Raw genomic sequence first — 19455 nt, forward strand, 5'->3', positions numbered from 1 at the left:
TGCTGGAAAGGAGTAAAGAGGTTATCATCATCTTACTAAATTTCTACCTTTATTGGAACAATATTTTTAATGTGACTTTCTTCTAACCTCGCAGTCAACAGATGCTAACTCACAATAGCAAAAGTGCTGTCATTTAACTATAATCGGGACATTATTTTTGTTGCAAGTTATTCCAACTTTGCCGTCAGTGGAAAGTAGCAAGCTATAGTAAAAGTGTTGTCATTCATCTATAACTGGGACAGTACTTTTATCGTGAGTTATTCCAACTTTGCAGTGAATGGAAACTAACCAGCAATAGTAAGTGAGTTGTCAGTCATCTAAAATAGAAGGGAGGAGAGAGGAGAAAAATTGTTGAAAGACAGAACGCGTTTGCAATGAAGACAGAGTTGGATATTCCCACTGTGTCACAGCATGTACTGCAAATATCTTCCTTTTGTTTGTTTGTTTGTTTGCCCATTGGAGATAAACTACAAAGTAGCTTAAAAGTGATGAAATTTGATACAGGCTTCTGACTCCTTTGGCATCTGTTTACTTAAACTGTGACAGAAGGACAGGGAATGGTGAAGCCAAAAATGCCCTGCTAAGCCAAATCCCAGGCAGCATTGGGGCCAAAAAGCAAGGTAAGCAGCTGTTTGCACACCTCAGTGCTGTTTCAGCTAGAATGTAGCAGGTAACTGACAGCAGCTATCTGATATAAGTGTTTTAGAAGTAGCTTGGATATGGAGGCAGCAGTGTAGACAAACCTTTCAGAGTAATAGTTCTTCTAGGCAAGAGGCGTGTCTTTGTTTTCTTTGTGCTACAAGTGCACTGTAGGCACTTAGCAATTATTAATAATAGCTAATTAATAATGGTTCAAATCCTTGGCTGTAGTTAGGGAACTTAAAACATAACTCATACGGAGTTGTAAGAAAAGATGGCTCAAAACCATCTTAACCAAACCCTGGGCCAGCTTTATGCCTGGACTTTCCTCCAGCATAAGATAAAGCAGCAGAGTACAATTTGTTCTAAGACATTAGCAAGGGAGAGCAGAGAACATAATGAATACATTTTATTGGTAATGCATAAGGAGAATGCAGACTGGTGGCAAATAAGACCATTAGGGGATAAAAGTAGAAAATTAGATGGAAAGTAAGAGATGAGATTGGTCTGCCACAGTCGTCCTAAATCAGCACATCACCTCACAAGCCACAGAAGTCAGCAGTGGAGTGGAGGTGAATGACAGACAAGGGTCAAAACAAAGATAATAATTCATCTGAATGTCAGAAAGGCATTTTTACGCTTAGTACACAATGCGTTGATTTACATTTGATAGTCCCTACACAAAAAGAGGCTTCAGCCCTCACTGAATAGCCTGCAGCACAACACAAAATCTTTCAATGAGAATACTAGGGGGGGAAAAACAAACCCTTTTAATTCAAGGAATTCTGGATTAAATATTTGAATATACTGGGAACAGACCGAAAGACAGATACCATACTCCGGGCTCACATCTACAGAGGTTTGTGGTTGGATTTGATGATGCTGTTTGGCAGTATAAGGGGCACTATAGGGAACCCTGGTGGAAAAGCACTGTGAAAAGCTTCAGCTGCTGTTTTTGTTCCTCTTCAGATGTGCTTGATGGAAGATCTATAAATTGTTTACTTGTATAACAAGGAGCAGGAAGACTGAGAGTCACATTCAGGATTCAGAAGACTGTGTCTGATAATGAAGGATTTGATTCCTTTTCCAATCATAGTCAAAACCAGACTATGATTCCATTAGGGAAAGACCTTGCTGACTACTGCTGCATTTATCTGCTGAGTCATCCCAGTAATTGTAATTGTTTATTTTAGCATTCTGAAAGAATTTCAGAAGTAGTTTACTCCCTTCCCACAGAAGATGGCTGAGAAATACTGCAAAATGTCATAAATAAAATAGAGCTGAAGAGTTTTAGGTTGAAAGGCTTTTCTTTAATGGTGTGCTGTGCAAGACTGCAGCAGCCAGCAGACATGTGGCAGCCTGAGACTGAAAATGACTTGGGGGTAAGGGAAAGAAAGAACAGGAAGAATGATACCAGTCAATATACGTTATCTATCCTTTAAACAGTCTGGTCCTCATCTTGTTCAGTCCCGTGGAGTTGGTACAGACATCAGCTCCGCGTCTGATCTAAAGCAAAACATGCATTTTAAAATTAGATTAGCATAATCAGTGATGAGAATAATATGTTAAATCATTTAATTCACTTATGTTTTGATAACATTAACAAGACTGTTAAGAGGAGTGCGTTGTCAGCCATTTTCTTTTAGTTGACCATTTATTTCTGGAAATCCCATTGCTACCACCAGAGAAGGCATTAGCTTTCTCTCTGAAAGTGCCTTGTTTTTGTAATTCTCTCACTTCTATTATGCAGTAAATTGCATTTTCTTTCTATATTGGTTCTACAGAAAATAATTCCAGCAAGCGAAGTAGAAAAACTTTTCCTATGTCTTCAAAATCCAAACACTACAGACACATTAAGTAAAATGAACAATAACCTTCAAAAAACCCTAAACCACCGAGAAAACCACTTCCTCCCACTCCAGAAACCTCTCTGATGTGCATTCTGCATTATGCTATTCTCAGAGCATTGAAAAATGCCAAAGTGATCTTGTGTAATCTCTACTGCCTTAGGATACTGGCTGTCGTGAAAAACGAAGATCTGAAGATCTGGGCTGAGTTTTTGTCTTAAATACAGAATTTCCGGAGAAACAAAGGCTGCAAAATGGAAGGCAGTTTCAGAGACGATGGGGAAACCTCATAGTGAGAGGATGCATTATTCTGCTCTTTGAAGCTTTTGGATTCCTCCAGTGTCTCCAGAACATTAGTCACGCATCCTCCTCATCCTGTATTGAGGGTGATCCATGCTGACGATATGAGACCAGCCTCAGCTGGGTTTGCTCGGGAGAAGCCTGCCAAACCTTTTGCATCTGACTGATGCTAAGCAGAAACACATTCTCTTCTGGTTAATGCCTGGGTGAGCCATCTCTCTAGAATTCAGAAAGCCTCCACTGAGCTGCTGGGAGCAGAGGCACAACATACTGCCCGACCTGAGCAGACACATTTAATTCCAGTCCTCAGTTGCAGCTGAGCAGCAGAAAATGCAAGAGGGAAGGATACAGAGTGGCTTGTGGGTATTCTGATCTGCTTGGATCCCAGCGATGGAAGATACAAACAGCACTGTGACACAAATCATAAGAGCCATTATATGCTTCTGCTTCCTGAGCCATCAGTGGCCCTACATTATTAGTAATGACACCACCAGCTACCGAGGCTTTCTACCACATCCTTTTTGTCACTGCAATTAGGGAGAGAGGCGGGAGGTGCTGTCAAGGGCATGAACACCTACGTTCTGCCACTGGAGGATCCCACCAGTGAGAAAGATGATTGGTAGGAGTGCACAAATTGACTCGGACGCATCTAACGATCACAGCTTGGGAACATGCAGGCCAGTAACAAGAGATTACAGATTCCTCAGGGCATAATTCAGAACCACAAGGACGTACACGGTGCTAACTCACTCTTCTGCTAAACTGCTCTAATTTCTTGACCACAACATTGCTAAATGGGCCTGGAAACAAAAAGACACTCAACATTTATAATTGATTTCTATATTTTTGGTTCCCTTCCTTCTCATATAACTGCTAATGTGAGCTTTTGCAGATTGAATATTCCGTCACAGCTTAATTCAATGGGATTTCTGACTAGGCCAGCACGCAGCATGACTTCGCACTCGGTGACACGGGTGATGCCGGCACACAGAATGTTTCTTCTGGCATTTTTACAAGTTCTGTTGTACTACACTGCATGTCTTGAGAAATCAAGCTATGACCAATATCTGATTTGGCTAAGAACACCAAGCATGATAACACAAATAACGCTAATAGGTTTTTGTTAGGTTTTTCTTTTACTTTTATTCAGTGTGTAACAGCTTCTGTCTCTCTTTTCATCCCCTCTCAGGCAGACTTGTTGCTGAGGCACTTTCAGTGCTTTTTATACACCTGTCACAGCCAAAGTTCCTTTAGATGTGACTAATGTGACCAAACAGTCACATCAGAACAGCTGCATTACCATCCTGATATTTTCTAGTGTAGAGCAATTGGGATCTCTGAAAAGACTCCTTTTTGTCCCAACATCTCTGCCATTGTTTCTACCGATGTATCTCCTACTACAGCCAGCTGGATATAGATCTGGCATATATCTATATGGATGCTTAGATATATCAGTTAGATATAGATCTTCACGTTTATATTTGGCTGCTTCAAGTTATCTTTCACCGTCAGAATGGCTTACTTCTGAAACCTTTTATTTGGAGGACATTCTGGTGATACAGTAACCACAGACCTTAGAAAACTCCTGACTCGTCAAGATTCTTATGATCCACAGTCAGTCCCCAGCGTCCCGAGTGCTGAATGGAAACAATGAAGAGAAACGCATTTAGCAGGATTCATTTGAGTCCCCTATTTCAGACTGTGCACACATTGTTGTCAGAAGTACCCACTCAATTTTTAAGTGTATGATGCCGCTTTTCTTCTGATTACTCATCTGCCTTTTGTGATTCACCTCTACAGATACATTTTCATTGACATCATCCCTATGCCAGTAAAAACATGTTCATTTCCTTCACAAAATCGGTATCCATCAGTTTGAATTTCAGAGCCTGTCCTTTTTTCTCAAGTAGTATTTCTAACTACCGACTTTCTTTCTCATATCCTATATGTTTTTAATAACTCAATCCTAGAAAACAATGGCAGTTGTGAAGGAAAGATCAAATCAGTGATGCAAAAGCATCGCTGCTGCACAGGGCGGCACACGGGCGGCCTCAGAACAACGACACCCACCCATCACACCTGGACGCACCCCCGGCGATAGGCGGCGCAGCGCCCCGGGAGCCGTAGCCCCTCACGGGGTGGGCGTGCCCGCCCTCGCCCCGCCCTCCCGCGGCCCCGCCGGTGTCTCCGGCCTCCCCCGCGCTGCCGCCCTCCTCCCCTCGTCCCCCCGCCCTTCCCGCTCGTTGGTTCGCTCCTCTCCGCCCCTTTCCCCCACCTCTCCGTCCCCTCCCACCCCCGGCGCCCCGCGGTGGTCTGGCCCGGCCCGGCGGCGGAGGGAGCGGCGGAGACGGGCGGGTGGGAGGCGCCGGCTGCCGGAGCTCTCGCTGTCCGTTGAGGCGCCGGCCCCCGCGGAGCGGCGGCGAGAGGAGCCGAGAGAGACAGAGCGCGGCGGGGCGGGGGACAGCGCGGAGCTGAGCGAGGCGGCGGGAGCGGCACCATGAGGTGAGGGGCCGGGGCCGGGGCCGGGGCCGGGCGGAGGGCGGCGGGGCCCCCTCCCTATAGCGGCCGGCGCGGTGCCGGGGCTGGGGGCTGAGGAGGGGGGGATGGCGGCGGGCCGAGGGGAGCCCCGCGGGGGAGGGGCCCATTGTTAGCGGCGGCCGCGGCGGCGGCGGGGGGAGGGGCGGCCCCGGCCCCCGCGGCGGCGAAGTTGAGGGGCCTGGGGGGGGCGGCGGGGCCGGGCCGGGGCGGGGAGCGGCCGGGGAGCCCCGACCCTTGGCGGAGCTGTGCCCGCAGTGCCCTGGCGGGGCGGCCCAGCCCGGCGCCTTTCTTTCTCCGTGCCTTTCTGTCGTTCTCTTTTTTTTTTTTTCCTCCCCCCCTCCTTCTCTGCCCCTTCCCGGCGCGTGTTGCATTGCAGCAGCTGGGCTGCACCCTGCGAGATCGATACGGAGCGGGCGGCGGGGAGGGGGAATCCCCCCTCGGGGGATCCGCGATGTAAACAGCGCCGGGCGGGGGCCGCCCGCTCCCACTCGGGACCCGGCTCCGTGCGCCCCATTCATTTGTCCCCGCGGCGCTCCCGCCCCGTTCCTCCTCCCGTTTCCGTCGTCCTCTCGTCGGATCCGGCCCCAGCTGCCCCGCAGCCCCCAGGGGCTTCCAGCCGCTTTGTGTTGCCGAGGCCGGGGGCCCCTCCGAGTGCGGAGAGGTCCGCAGGGTGAGAACGGGTCGATCCCTCTGTTGCGGCGCTGTGTCCGTTCATGCAGAATCCTAATTACGGGTCTGAACTTCAAGGTTTTTGCTTTTGTTTTGTTTTTCCCCTTTTCCCCGTGTGCCTTCTATGCCAACGGTAGCACTGCAGCTGGAAGCGGTGGGACGTGGTTTGTCCCTGCCGTTCTGTTGGAAAATGCTTTCCCGTATTTCCCTCTCACTCTCTTTGTTAGCCGTAAGCATTCGCATGCTCCTTTCGCCCTCGTTTCGCGTTGTGCTGATTTATTTTCACCCATCTGCATCGCTGTAAAAGCGGGGTGCCCCGCAAGTACAAACTTACAACTTGAGCTCCCGGCTCACACCCGGACCCTTCAAACATGGGGTGCCCCTGACTCCCTTGGGCAGTCCTTAGCACGGACTTCCACCATAAACCTTTGGAGAGGGCCATGTATTAATCCAGTTTCTATGCTGGCAAAGTGTGGTCGGCGCGGAGCAAGGGAAGGTGTCCCAGCACCTTGCTGCTGCTGAAGCGTCTGCCTCAGGACCTCTGGCAGCTGAGAGGCAGTGCAAATACTTCCCTTAACCGGCATAACCGGGAAGTGCCTAAGTTGAACCTACCCTTAGGTTGCTTATTTAGATGTTGGAGTAGTTGTCTTCAAGCTTCTAGTTAGTGTACGCTAATGATCCTGTGCCTGAGTGCAGAAGGTGAAGCTGGTGGAAGGGAGACGGTGTTGGGAGTTGAATGGGCGCGCTGAGCTGTCATTGGGTATTTGGGAAAAATCTGACTTTAAAGGCTTGATTGCAGGGCTCCTATTAAAAAAAAGCAAGCTGTACCAATTAAACTGCACAAGTTAAGAAAATGATGTGGTTAAAGCAGCGTTTTCTCTCTATAGAGGCACTATTAAATTGTCTTGGTTTTGTTTAATTGCTCCAACTCCAGTACAATAGCAGGCTTTCACTGCACGCTCTCCCTTTGGACTTGTTTAGACTAGGATTGACGCTGTATTTCTGAGACATGTTCAAACCAATATCTGCACACCCTGCTACGCTTGGGCAATGTGTTTTAATGGGTGTTTGCTGGTCAAGGTAAGTCCTGATGGGGAGGAGCGAGAGAGTGAATAGGGAAAGCAACCGGTGCTTCAGATATAGGTTCTGTTCTTGTAGGTGTTGCTGAGAATAGGTTTTTACATGATGTTGATGGTTTCCTGAAATGCATAAACTGCATTCTGCTATTGCTGTTCTGTAGGTAAGTATGCAGTTGGTGCTCCGGTTATCATATAAATAAATACCAGAAGTAATCCTGTGGTGAGCTGCAGCCCTCCCCCAGCCCATAACTTTTGTTTCTGTTATGTCCTTTGGCCTTTTACATATGTGAGGGCCTAATCTTCAGTCATCTCAAGCCTGAAATAATTATGATGATTTGATGTTCAGATCTCACATTTTGTCTGGGCTGCTTAGGTGATCAGTTACCAAAGAGCAAACTAGTTTTCCTTGTGTTAGATCCAACTAAATATAGTTGTCGAGAGCTTCTTCATAGCATGAAGTAACCAACAATAAGGTAGGACGCAAACATCCATCAGCACATGTTGACCAGAGGAATTCCTGTGGTAGTTTGTTCTCTATCTGAATTAAAATGAAATGCTCTTTGGGCAGTATCTGCTGAGGCTTCTGGTTGCTGACGAACTTTTAATATTAGTATTCCAGTTAAGAGATGAGGAACTTGATATGAAGTTACTTGCTTTGGGACACAACTTGACTAGCAGCTTCCCCCCTAGCTTTGAGTAAACAGTTGATTTTCATTAACACTTGTTCCTCTTATTGTATTGTAGTTAGCTGAGTACTGCCCTGAAGATAGTTTCCTGAGTGCACAGTACAATAGGTGTCCAGGGATAGGTATATTTGGTGGGGTTTCAGCTTTGATCCAGCTGGGTTGTGGTGATGGTGTGGGAAAAAGTAGTTAAAATATAAATAACAGCAGAATTTTGTGCCCCGGTTCTAAGAACAGTATAACTTCCCATCATATTTATACAAGAAGCTCATCTGTAAACAAGATGACATTGAAAGATGTGTGGAAATCTGCATTATGGAAGCTGAGGAACAAAATGGTGTAGAATTGGGATTCTGCAGCGGAGGTTGACAGAATGCTTTTAAAGATGCTCTCTTGTTGTTTGGCGTCTTGCTCATTTTGTATGCTAACTCCAATAAAAATAAATGAGCTTTCCAAGATGCTGACTTCTTTTTTTTAATCAATCTGTACAGCTTTCTCTTGGGGTTTCCACATCCATTTCTTTGTGTGGGAAAGAATTGTTTTTCATTAGTGTGCTAGTCAGAAAGCAGACTGCTTAATCTGGTTTCATTACTCAAGTTTCGGGAACTGGGAAAGAAACAGCATTTTTTTGTTTAGAATTTTAAATCCGAGCGTTTCCAGAGCTCAGTGTATTCATTTGTGTTTACGATGGGCTATTATGCGTATTGTATGTGTGAATGTTCGCTCTATATTTAGATAGGGCAGGCAGCTAAATTACTGCACATCTTTTTTTCTTTCTAGAAAATGGTGTCATATCCTCAGTTGTGTTTTCAAAATAAGAAGTGAAATTTGTGGGCTTTCATATTGAAATTTCTCCTCGCATCGAGTAGCTTTTCTGCTCAAGTATGTTGCTCTAGGATATAATTAATGTTATTTAAAAGTCAGCCTATTTAGTGCCTGGGTTAGTAAGCCTTCATTATGCTTTAAGTGTTGTGCTAAGATGTCTGATACCATGCTCAGTATCATCTTTAATATACGAGTGAGAGCGCGTGGCAGAAGTAACAACACATGTACCTCCATTAGAGCTGGGAATCCTTCAAGAATCCCGTGTACATTTCATGGGGTTTCTAGAACAACAAGCATATAAGAGCACACTATTGGTGGTGACAGTAGTATGTCGTTCAGTCTGCTACAGCAACTGCTGTTACTTAAGGTAAAATACCAGCGTGGAAGAAGCCATCAATCTGAATGTTACACATCACAATGTGGGGTCATACTTTGGAATGTTGCCTTTATTGTAGCCTCGGTGCTTGCACAAACAGTGTATTTGAAGTAGAAATCTTAATTTGCTTCAGAAATTCCTGACAAAATGTTGGAAGTGGGAGCAGGCAGTTGATTTATGTTGGGTGCACATAACTGCAACCAGTGCAGGTCCTAAAATCGCTTGTGTGTCAAGATCAGAATTGGAGGTGTGGGCAGTTTGATTCAGGTGGATACAAGAATTCAGGTTTCTTTCCTTGTTCTTAAGTAAACTACCAGATGGAGTGAGTCATCTGTCTGGTAGAAGTGCAGACGGTAGCTAGCACTTTATTAGTGACAATAGAAAGTCATCTTTGGACTGGTTGTTTCTGCCCACCTGATATGGGATCTGACAATTGTTTTGCCCTCAAGGTCTATGGATCGAGTTCAGTGAATTAGTTTGATAGTAAAAGCGTAAGTCTTTAAAAGATTACTGTGTGAATGGAGGATGCATGAATCAGAATGCAGGGTTTTTTTCCCCTCAAAAAAGCTATTTATGACCATCTTACCAATTATGTTGTCAGTGTGTGAAGATTAGGAATGGTCTTGGCAGTATGTAGGACTCAGGAATGCTCTCTAGAAGGGAACAGACACAAGTCTTGTCTTGACTCTCACTCAGGGCTTCCTCTTGGCTCATAGCGGAGACCAGGTCGCTTGGTGTCCTACTTCAGGCTGGTGTTGTGTGGAAGCCTTTCTTCTACTCTTCCATACAAAGAATTATTACTGTTTCAGAACCTGTTTCAGTGAATGCCTTCCTAACACGCTTATGCCCAAAGTGATGTATCTGCCCTGCATTAGGCATGGGATTGGAAGTACTTAGTAATGAGGAGTGCTTCTTGCCATGCCAGAGCAATTCATGCAGAACTATAGTAGAAGCAGGTTATTGAATTGCTGGATAGAGTCATTTGCTTTCATTATTAGAGAGCAAATGTATTTTCTGAGACTGATATTATTCTCTTCTTTACTGTGACCTTTCTTCAGGAATTGCTCTTGACGGTTCGTGCCTGCTTCCGCTCAGCGGGGTAGAAATACGTGTGCCAGCTCCCTGAGCAGCCACACAGGTTTAGGTTCTAAGAGTGCTTTAGTGCTTAGAGAATGCAAAAGATATCATCTTTTTATGTTGGATTGAAGGGTAGCTAAAAGTAAATGTATCGGAGACAGAAATCTTACAAGCCTTGTTGAGTAGCCTCAATACATTTAAGTAACTTTTGCTGATGCCTGCCTCCACTTGAGCACTCGCCCTTCCCTTTCCCTGCCAGTCCTTGTGAATTGTACAGCACTCTTGTGTTCTTCGGCTGCTGGCATCTGCCTTGGGACTGATACAGGGGCACAGCCACTTTTCTGTCTGGCACTGCTGAGATCTGATGCTGGGTCTTCAGTGTCTCTCCTTGCCTTCGTTTCCCGCGTGCTCTCACAAATCTGGAGAATAACCAATGTTGTGTATAGCTCTATTTTTGTTCAGTAGCATACAGAATCTTTTTTTCCCCCTCTTAGAAATGACTGCAACACTATTTTTGCTCTCACGTTTTCTAACTTAAAGAATAAAAATGCCTATCTCAGTAATGGACTCAGTTTTGCCTTGTTTTAAAGTGCTTTATGCCAGTGCATGCTTTAGATGAAAATGCTCGGTTTTATTTCAGCTAGTTCTAATTAATCAACCTGACAATTGGTAACCCCCCCCCCCCCCCCATCCAAGTGTCAGTTGTTCCAAGTATTCCTTTCCTACAGCTGTTTATCAGTGGGCGAAGACAGAATTTCTCAAGAGAACTGAAAATCCTACATGTTGCTTTCTGACAGCGTCATGCACTGCTCTGAATCTCACTATTCTGTGGGCATTAGATTGCTTGTCGGTTTGCTTTAGATGGGGTTTTCCTGTGGAACTGCTAGTTTTAAGTACGTCTTGAGAATCAGTGTGTAAGTCAGCACAAGAAGCTGAAGTAAAGTCCCATTGCCCACCATGAGTTATCTATAGACAGGGTTTACTTTATGGAGACAAACAAAATAACCCAACAACAAACCAACTCCAAGTTCAATATTCAGGCCAAAAAAATCTGCTCTTAGTGTCATGTATTGAGCATCCTGCAGGCTAAGCTTACTTACTGCTGCAGTCCAGTCCCAAACTAGGATGCTGCTCTGTAAAGTTCATGGGTTGGTGCTGTGGCTTTTGTTTTCTTGCTTTGTTCATGTTCTTGTTTTTCAAATGATGGTGAAGGTGCTGATACCCGGCAAAGTATGGGGGAGGGAAGTGGAAGCTGATTGCCCTTTGGAGCGTGATACAAAAACGTTATTTTGTTGGACTGATGAGCTGCCAGAAATAACTTTCAGCTCCCTGTTTGCAGCACAGACAAAATTGGAGGGATTTCGTTTCAAATGTTCTGTTATTCTTCTGTTCTTCATGAACAGGAACCTCTTTTCATTTTCTGGAACCAGACTGCAAAGTGATCTATTCCTATTGCAAATTACATAAAGAAGGTGAGCTTTGCTGGCTCTGTGGTCTCAGCATATTAGCCACCTACTTCAGAAAGAAGAAAGTAGCAGTTTAAAAACTGAATTCAACAGAATAATGTAGTTACAAGAGTAATCATTATTGCTGAAGCCTTTGTTATACCTTAATTACGGTTTTATAGCGGCTAAAAGAAGTATTTTATTTCTAAAAACCAGGTTCTGACTGTGTGTTCCTTAAATGGTATCCTGAACTATAGTTTAATACTTAGATTTCTTTAGACCATGTGCTGCTGTCCTCCCTTACTTTATTGCAGGTTACTGTACGCGGACAACAGGTTTGTAACTGAAACGCTTTGAAGGTCGTGTAGTTACAGGAGTGTTTTATCTTGGTCTCATCAGGCTTGAGCTGCTGGTAAATGCTTTAGTATTTCAGTTCTGTAGACCAGTGTGTCTACACGCTGGTTCAATCTATTAGTGTTGTGTATATGTGGAGACTTCCATTTAAGTTGCATGGTTCTTACTGTATAGCATCAGAAATGGAAATACACTGAAATGGAACACAGTGAAACTTTGCTGGAAGACTTGCTGTTAATTACATTTGCAAAACACATTTTCTTTTTAGAAAACTGCAGTTAGCTACTGTTGATTAAGTAAAAATGAACTTTACAGTTTCAAAATGAACACTGTTATCCATTGTCTGAAATAAATGGTCTGGCTGGACTTACAGAACAGTGAAAGGTAGTCCAAATGAACCTCGTTATGGCAGAGATGATAAAGTAGTGAATGACAGCACTGATAAGAAAGTGCTGCTGACTCCTGCAGCTTTTGCCTGTGTAAGTCCAATCCAGTAAACTCACTTAGATTGGGACATGAATAGTTTGGTCATGGTTGTCTACTTGTCTAGTAAAAATACTGATTTGTTATTGGCAATTAAGTTTAGCGGTTTTCTTTTCTCTCACAATATTCCTGCTTTCATAGAAAATATGAGGCAATAGTTGGAATTTAAGAAACTATTATTGTATCACATTTTGTAGCCTTGTTGAGGGACCTCTGAGGATGTGAAAGGCCTGTCCAGTTCACTGCTCTTCTGGCCGGTGGAAGGTCAGAGGAGTACATTAAGAGGTTAACCTTGAAAAGATAGCTGGGAATCTGTGTCTAAGCGGGAGTAAAAGGAAGAACAGATGAATAACTAGAGCGCGTATAAGTTATTGCTAATAAAATAGAGCAGAAGTTGTATCTAGCACTTCACCTGCTTCTTCAGTGTCGCATATTTTGGAGCATATTTGAGAACGAGGCCTTTAGATGCCTTGAATTACCTGGTTAGATTTTTTAAACTACTGACTAGGAATGCAATCATGGGTTTTAGATGAAAACTTTGGCATTTTGATGTAAGATTTAGGATGAAGAAAAGGAAGAAATAGTACATAAAAGGTATATTGCGTTTTGCAATTTCAAGGTCCTGTGGTATGTCGTGAGGGATTGTGGCAGTGCCATTGTTCCTTCCTCCTTCTGCTTTCCACAGTACAGCATGGTGAATCTTAGTAGCCTTTTGGTTAGTGACCAACTCATTTAACTGCTTCATATGTGCATTACTCCCAGACCCATTGCTGCTGGACCTAACATCTGACCTTAGACCTATGCTATAAATCGAGGGAGTTTCTACTTTTGTATTCTGGGATTTCACTGTGTATTTTGCCAGCATCTTAGACTAGTCCTTTTATAGAGTTTGGAAGAAAAGCATGTCTAGGCCTTCTTGGTTTGATGTACTCTAAAGGCAGCTTTGAAAATGCTGGATACTCCTGTACGTTTTCTACTTGCTTTACATTTCTTAAGTGATAGACGGTGCTGCTGCTGCCACTGTTTCCAGCAATAGATCATCCACAAATGGATGGCACTAAGATAAACACAAAGGTTGTTCTGCAGGTTGAGTACTGTTGCTGTAGCTGCGTCGCTCTGAGTGTATAAACAAGACAAAAGGTTTTATAAGGAGAGGCAGTATCTTTTATTAGGTTGACTGCCGCTTTGATGGGCAGTGGGATGCACATTCAAGTGCTCTGTTCTTGGGTAAGTTGCTCAGTTCTTTGGAGACAGCATGAAGAGATCTTGTATTGTAGGGGTTGTTGCAGGAACGTTGCAAATACAAGTAGACCATTGTGGTCTTTGGTGGTTGTTTTTTTTTTATGGATAGCTCATAATTTTGATGCAAAACCTCATAGCAGTATTTAGTGGAGTTCTTAGATAAAAAACATGAAAAGCAAGTAAGCGTCTGTAGTATCCTATTGAAATTATCATTTGTTTTTCCAATTTCTCTGCAAACAATGTCTGCATAAAGGAAGTGGAGATGGTATTCCAGAGATGGCCACCAGTATGACGGCATATATATAAATCTGTAAGTTGCAGGTAAAAAGGAGTGGATTGTGTTGCAAGGATTGGATCTTAAGACTTACCTCATGGTTAATAATAATTATTTTTGCCCTGTATTGTATGAGATGTCCTTAGCTGTTATGAACTGGTGAGGGTGTATAAGCTTGCTTGTTAATGGTATGTTTTATGCTATCTAGGCCTGGAGGCCTTGTTTCTCTTGAACTCGTAGGTAAATTGCACTTACTTTGTAGTAGAAGACAGCGCTGTTAGCGTAACTTCTAGGAATCCTTTCAGTTTGGATGATTTATTTATACCCTGTCAGCATCCCTATGTTTGAACTCTTGCATTTCTTCCTTCAGCGTTGAGCTGAGCTCCACACATGTCTGCAGTTTGGTTTGTAACTCAGGGGAGCACCATGGCCTTTCCTCAGAAGGGGCAAGGTTGTTTAAAGAAAACAAAACCTACCACCAGCACCAAAAATACCAGAGGAAATTGTTTTTCCGTAGCTTAATATTCCTTATGAGGTTACCATTTCCCAACCAGTGATCACAGTTTTCCCACTTTTAGGGGAGGGGGAAGAGATTTTATGCAGTTCATATCATCCAAAACTTCAAGGAGGAGCACAATGTAGAGATGTTTGCACACAGTTTTGCTTCAGAATTCATAGCAGACCTTAAGAAGGCCTTAGTCTGAGTTTGTTTTCATCTTTCTGAAAACCAGTCCCGCAACAAACAAAAACCCCACCAGCAAAATGAAGCAAAGCTATTTGGAAATAAAGCTGTCGGCTTTTCTTCTAGAACTTGAGAGCTTTTATTTTTGTATATAGTAGGGCAAAAATCTGACATAAAGTGCTGAGAGTGTTCCATGCTGGAGAACAAAGGTCTTATGCAACTAAAGAGCTTTTGCATGGACACGACTATGGAATTAAAATACTGCTTTGCCTCACACTGTATTTTCTCTCGGCAGTGCCATGTATTGCATTTGAATACACAGAGTTGCTTTGATGTAAAAGAGACCTGGTGCTGAGTCTCATCTCCTTGGTTAGATTGGTGGCGAGGGCCGTGTTTATGCTGTGGATGTTCTGTTTCTCAGAATGACTGGGGTTAATTGTAGCTTGGCAAGTAAAAAAAAAAAAAAAGTTCCATATTGTTTTTCTGCAGTGGATTCCTGTTGCTATGCAACAAACAGAATGTCACTTAGTGCAGGATATATTAAATTTGTATTCCCTGCACATATCTCCGAACGCTCATTTTTGTACTTTAACAGGAGGGTACGTTTCTGACTTCCTGTAGGACTGTAGTATGAAGCATATATTTGAGCTTCTATTCTGGTGCTTGCTGTAACTGTGGATACGTCAGCGTGCTTGCATAGCCTGCCTTTGTTTTTAGATGCATGGGGCACCTGTGCAACGCAGTCAGACAAAAAGGGTGATGGTTATGTTCCCGGGGGTGGGATGATATTGCCAAGCAACATGCTAAGACTTCAAAAGGGAGAAATTTCTGCTGTGGAAAAACCTCAGGCTATGAATTCTAAAAGCCTTTAAACGTGATACAGAGAAAGTTAGTGCAGGTAGCACTACACGACTCTTCATTAAAAATGAACTGTGTTTTTTTTTCCTTAGAATTATCTTTGATATTTAAAAATGTTGACACCCCCCTTCCCTGCCACATCCACGTTCCCCCCCCTCCCTGTTCCATCTGCAGCACTGAGGCCAACCAGTTCCAGCATCTGGCCTCTTTGCGTTCACTCTGGATGGATTCTGGAATAAATGTTTAAGATGTGCTTGGCAAAATTATGTTCTATGACCGAAAGCAGTAATTAAGTAATGGGTAAATGACAACAACTGGTTAGATGCTTTTTCATAATGAAGTTAGACTTTCATAGTGGAAAAGAAGTTAAAATAATATTTGAGAACTGGAAGGATGTTAATTTTACCCGTCCTTCTAAATTCTGGGAATTTCGGTGTAGATCTTGAAAGCGAGCTTATAAAATCTGAGCCCGAAATTAAGTTAGATATTAAAATAAGCAGGTCAAATAGTGTCCTTTCTGCTCTTAGGATTGAAATATACCATTACCTAACATCTCTTTAAACTGTCAGTCCGAAGCAGGTTTGTCAGTGCGTGGTTTTTTTATTACAGACTTATGTATCTGGCTTCTTGATAAGTGCAGAAGTCTAAATGAAGTTAGGAAAGATCAGAAATACACTGCAGTGCTGTTCTGTCTCGTTTTTCCAAGGAGGTGCCTCTAATGGAGCAAGCGGCCCCTAATAATACCATTTACTTCCTTGTAGACCACTGCTTAATTCAGGGCTTGGTGCTTGAGCGTTGCGGTTGTGTTCTCAGGCCAAACCATTTCTTCGTGTGCTTCAAAGAGAACATGATGCAACCTAAAACACTCTCATGGCAATCTATATTTGGTGAGGCTAAACTGGAGCTCTTTCATAGAGAATTGATGCAACAGCACAAGGGGAGGTGCTTCATTTTCTTTCTTTTTTACTTTTGTTGGTCTTGTTTAGGAAGATAAACCCTTGTTTCTGTTCCAGATCTATCTGATACAAGTTGCAGAGCTAGCTGTGGTTTTTAACATTGTAATGGCTTTTTTTTAGTGGTGTCCTTTGGCATGAGAAACTGTAGGAACCTGTGAAAACTGCCTCTTCTTCCCGAGGATGCAGCGTGTGTTATTGTGTGGGGGAAGAAGTTTAGTTGTGATCTACTTGATCTGTAACTTTAATGAAATTACTTCATCTTAACGTGTAGGATGGAGAAGGTCTCCAGTACGTGCAGGAGATTGGGAAATGTGAGTTGCAAGGTAGGTTATTTAGGAAACTCTTAGAGGAACTCCAGTTGGGAAATGGGTCTACTAAAGCTACTCTCGGTGTATAGACAATAATAATCAATAGACAGCACTTGAAGTTCAATGGACTCATGTTTTGAAACATTTGTTTTAATCTTGAGGCATTTGAAGCACCCCTCTAGTATTTGACCTTGAATTTAACTATAATGTTGTTGAGATAATATTTTAACTGCTGTCATTATGTAGCCCACCCCTCTCCTTTTTTCTCTCTATGACTATTGAAAGCTGTGATTTGTGCTGATCCAGGAACTAAAGAAAAATTCCACAGGAATTTTCCAGGGGTAAGTTTGGGAAAAGGACACAAACAATTGAGATTAAGAATTAACAACTAGGAACAAATGTTGTTCAAAATCAGTTTGTTTTTTTTTTCCTTTTGTTCCCTCAAATGTTTTTTTCCCCTTGTTTTCTGCATTGAGATGTTTATAGTACCATGCTTCATTGTATAATGGAGTAGCAATCCAGAAGGAACACAAAGATGCAGCTGTAAAGCAGCTCAGCCATTTGTTTGTGTATTAACGGTTGCCAGATGAAAACAGAGTATGTGTGGTGCATACTATTGTGGTGTTTTCCTGCAGCTCAGGTGCTGTGCTGCTCTAAGTAGGGCTCTTACAAAACAGCTTTTCTATCTTCTCTCTGATAAGTGAAATTACATTGAGACAGGTTGGTAGACTTGATACAAATAGTCTGAAGTTCTCTTCAGCTGTTGAAAAGAAGGTGGGTTCTTTGCATGTTTGTGGTCTGTCATGTTAGCCTACCAGCTCTTGTTTGCTAATACTAGCATGCATATACAAAACTGTGTAAAAGCAGGGCTGAAGCACATGAATGTTCCCCCCACAGCTCCCACTCCCCCCAGCTGGGACTGGTTTCTGGAATGCAGAAAGAAATAAAGGCTGTGGTTTGAAGGCTGCTTTTTTGCCTTTATTTTTTATTTTAAGGCTGTCTTCTTATGTTGCAGAGGTTGGAAAGTCTGTAATGAAAGGGGACTGCTGGAAGAGAGGATGATTTCATGGTCTCTGCTCAGTGTTTTCTGGAAGAACCGACTGCTGCTTCTGCATTAAAGAGATTCTGTCCTTTGGTGTTGGATGGATGAGTTGTTCAGAGTTGTCAGGATGCTCATTAGTTCTGTCCCGACTTCTTTACTTATTGACTAACTTGAGGCTGTGGGGCCTAATCTTTCAAAGCGTTAAATAATTTAGCATGTTCTCTAGTCCTTCAAAGCACAGAAAAAGTGATATAGCAGAGAAAGCATTATACAGCCACTGAAGGGAAAGAGACCAAGAGCATCCTCGATTGATTGAGAACAGAAGATTGGTGCAGTTACCATCCTTTGGCTCTTCAGTGCTGGCAACAACTTTCTCTCCCAACCTTTGCTAGCATTTGCTAGCATAGCTGGGTTCAATTTAGAACTTTGCTAATGCAATATTTGATGATGCTGTGTGTAACCCACAAATAAATGTTGAATTTGGTATTCGGAATGAGGTTTGGCTAATGTGGAATAAGTCACTACACACTGAAGCGGTGAAGAGAAGAAGCAGCGTAGCTGTTCACTCACTCGTCAGTCCGTTTCTCCTTAGTGAGAGGTAGTCTGTGAAAAGAGGTGGGAAGGGCGAGAGGAGTAAGTATGTAACTAAGACTGTATGTGATTTTACAGCTGTAAATCGCTCCTTCCTCTTACATATACACAGCCTGAATTTCAGCAGTTCTCGTTTCTTGTACTTTTTTTAACTTTGGAAGTGACTTTTCAAAATACTGTATTAGTGTGATTTCTCGGGCTCTTGAAAAATAGGACTAATAAGCCAAATACAGCATGCAGGTTGCCAGGAGGTTTGGAATTGCTTGATATACACCCCTGCATGGTACCTGATATCAGCATAACTCTCAGTAGTCCTTGTTTAGTTTGCAGACAGTGCACTTGTAGGAAGTTGAAAATTGTGATTGTACAGCAGTGTACGCATAGCAGAGAGCAGTACTGAAACACAAGGAATTTGTGTTCTGCTCATGCTGTGTATAATTGGAGCTTGAAGCAAACTAAAACACGTCAATGTTTACTTGTCAGTGTTTCTGGGAGGGCTGGGAAGAACCTTGGCACTCGTTCCCAGTGCTTGTGTGGGTCAGGCCACATGGGTTTATCTGGTGGTGCTTTGAATTTGTCTATCTTGATCTTTCCTTTTGCCATGTAACTGAAAGACAGATGTAGCGTTCATGTGTCTTATATAATGGAACAGTCCACTCTGACTCCTAGATAATTAGAGATGCAACTGCTCTATAATTAATGATGGAGTGGGTCGCTTTGCATGTGTTTTGGCTATCTGACAGGTGCAAACATGGTTATTAAGGGAGGGAGGTGTTGTGGTACTCTCAGTGCAAGAAGGAATGGGTTTTCAAAATAACACTGGCCTTATTTTGGGAGACTGGGGAGAAATGATGCTGGGGGCAGTCTGGGCAGGCAGTCTGCAAGAAAAATCAGTCTGGCATGTAGACTGTAGTCTGGGCACCGTAGCTAAATACATGTTATCACCTTTATCAGGAGTTTTTCCTCTTACTGCGTGGCTTAAATCACTTTCTGTGAATTAAGCTTTCTATACTTGCTAGCTGTAGACATAGACGACAGCTTATTCTCTTTTAAGCTACCTCTAGTGTACGCTAGGGATTGTTTTCCCCTAAGTCTTTTCAAGATTAAGATAGCTGGTCTCATTTATCTTTCCCTGCAGGCTGCTTTTCCCCAAGACCTCCTGCCACTTTTGCTACTCTCCTCTAGGT

General features: G+C 43.2%; 1 protein-coding gene and 2 long non-coding RNA genes across 10 annotated transcripts in view; 2 read left to right on the forward strand and 1 right to left on the reverse strand.

Moving 5' to 3' along the window:
- ENAH (ENAH actin regulator) overlaps positions 1-19455 on the forward strand; it is a 108707-nt gene that overhangs the window by 21403 nt on the left and 67849 nt on the right. The window contains exon 1 of one of the 8 annotated variants that reach the window (XM_015857211.2): positions 5118-5288. The exons of the other annotated variants lie outside the window; for them this stretch is intronic. Coding sequence (XP_015712697.1) covers positions 5284-5288 — 5 coding nt within the window. The 5' untranslated portion in view covers positions 5118-5283. Of the gene's footprint in view, positions 1-5117; positions 5289-19455 lie in introns of those variants that run through there. 8 annotated transcript variants of the gene reach the window in all.
- LOC107311027 lies at positions 1920-5149 on the reverse strand. Its single transcript, XR_001553835.2, has 3 exons — positions 5062-5149; positions 4360-4423; positions 1920-2145 (listed from the first exon to the last, which is right to left on the reverse strand). It is a non-coding gene; the product is annotated as an uncharacterized LOC107311027 (long non-coding RNA).
- LOC107311028 lies at positions 5541-18170 on the forward strand. The gene is made up of 2 exons (XR_001553836.2): positions 5541-16976; positions 17651-18170. It is a non-coding gene; the product is annotated as an uncharacterized LOC107311028 (long non-coding RNA).

Source organism: Coturnix japonica, chromosome 3 (assembly GCF_001577835.2).
Source record: "Coturnix japonica isolate 7356 chromosome 3, Coturnix japonica 2.1, whole genome shotgun sequence".
Taxonomy (NCBI): Eukaryota; Metazoa; Chordata; class Aves; order Galliformes; family Phasianidae; genus Coturnix; species Coturnix japonica.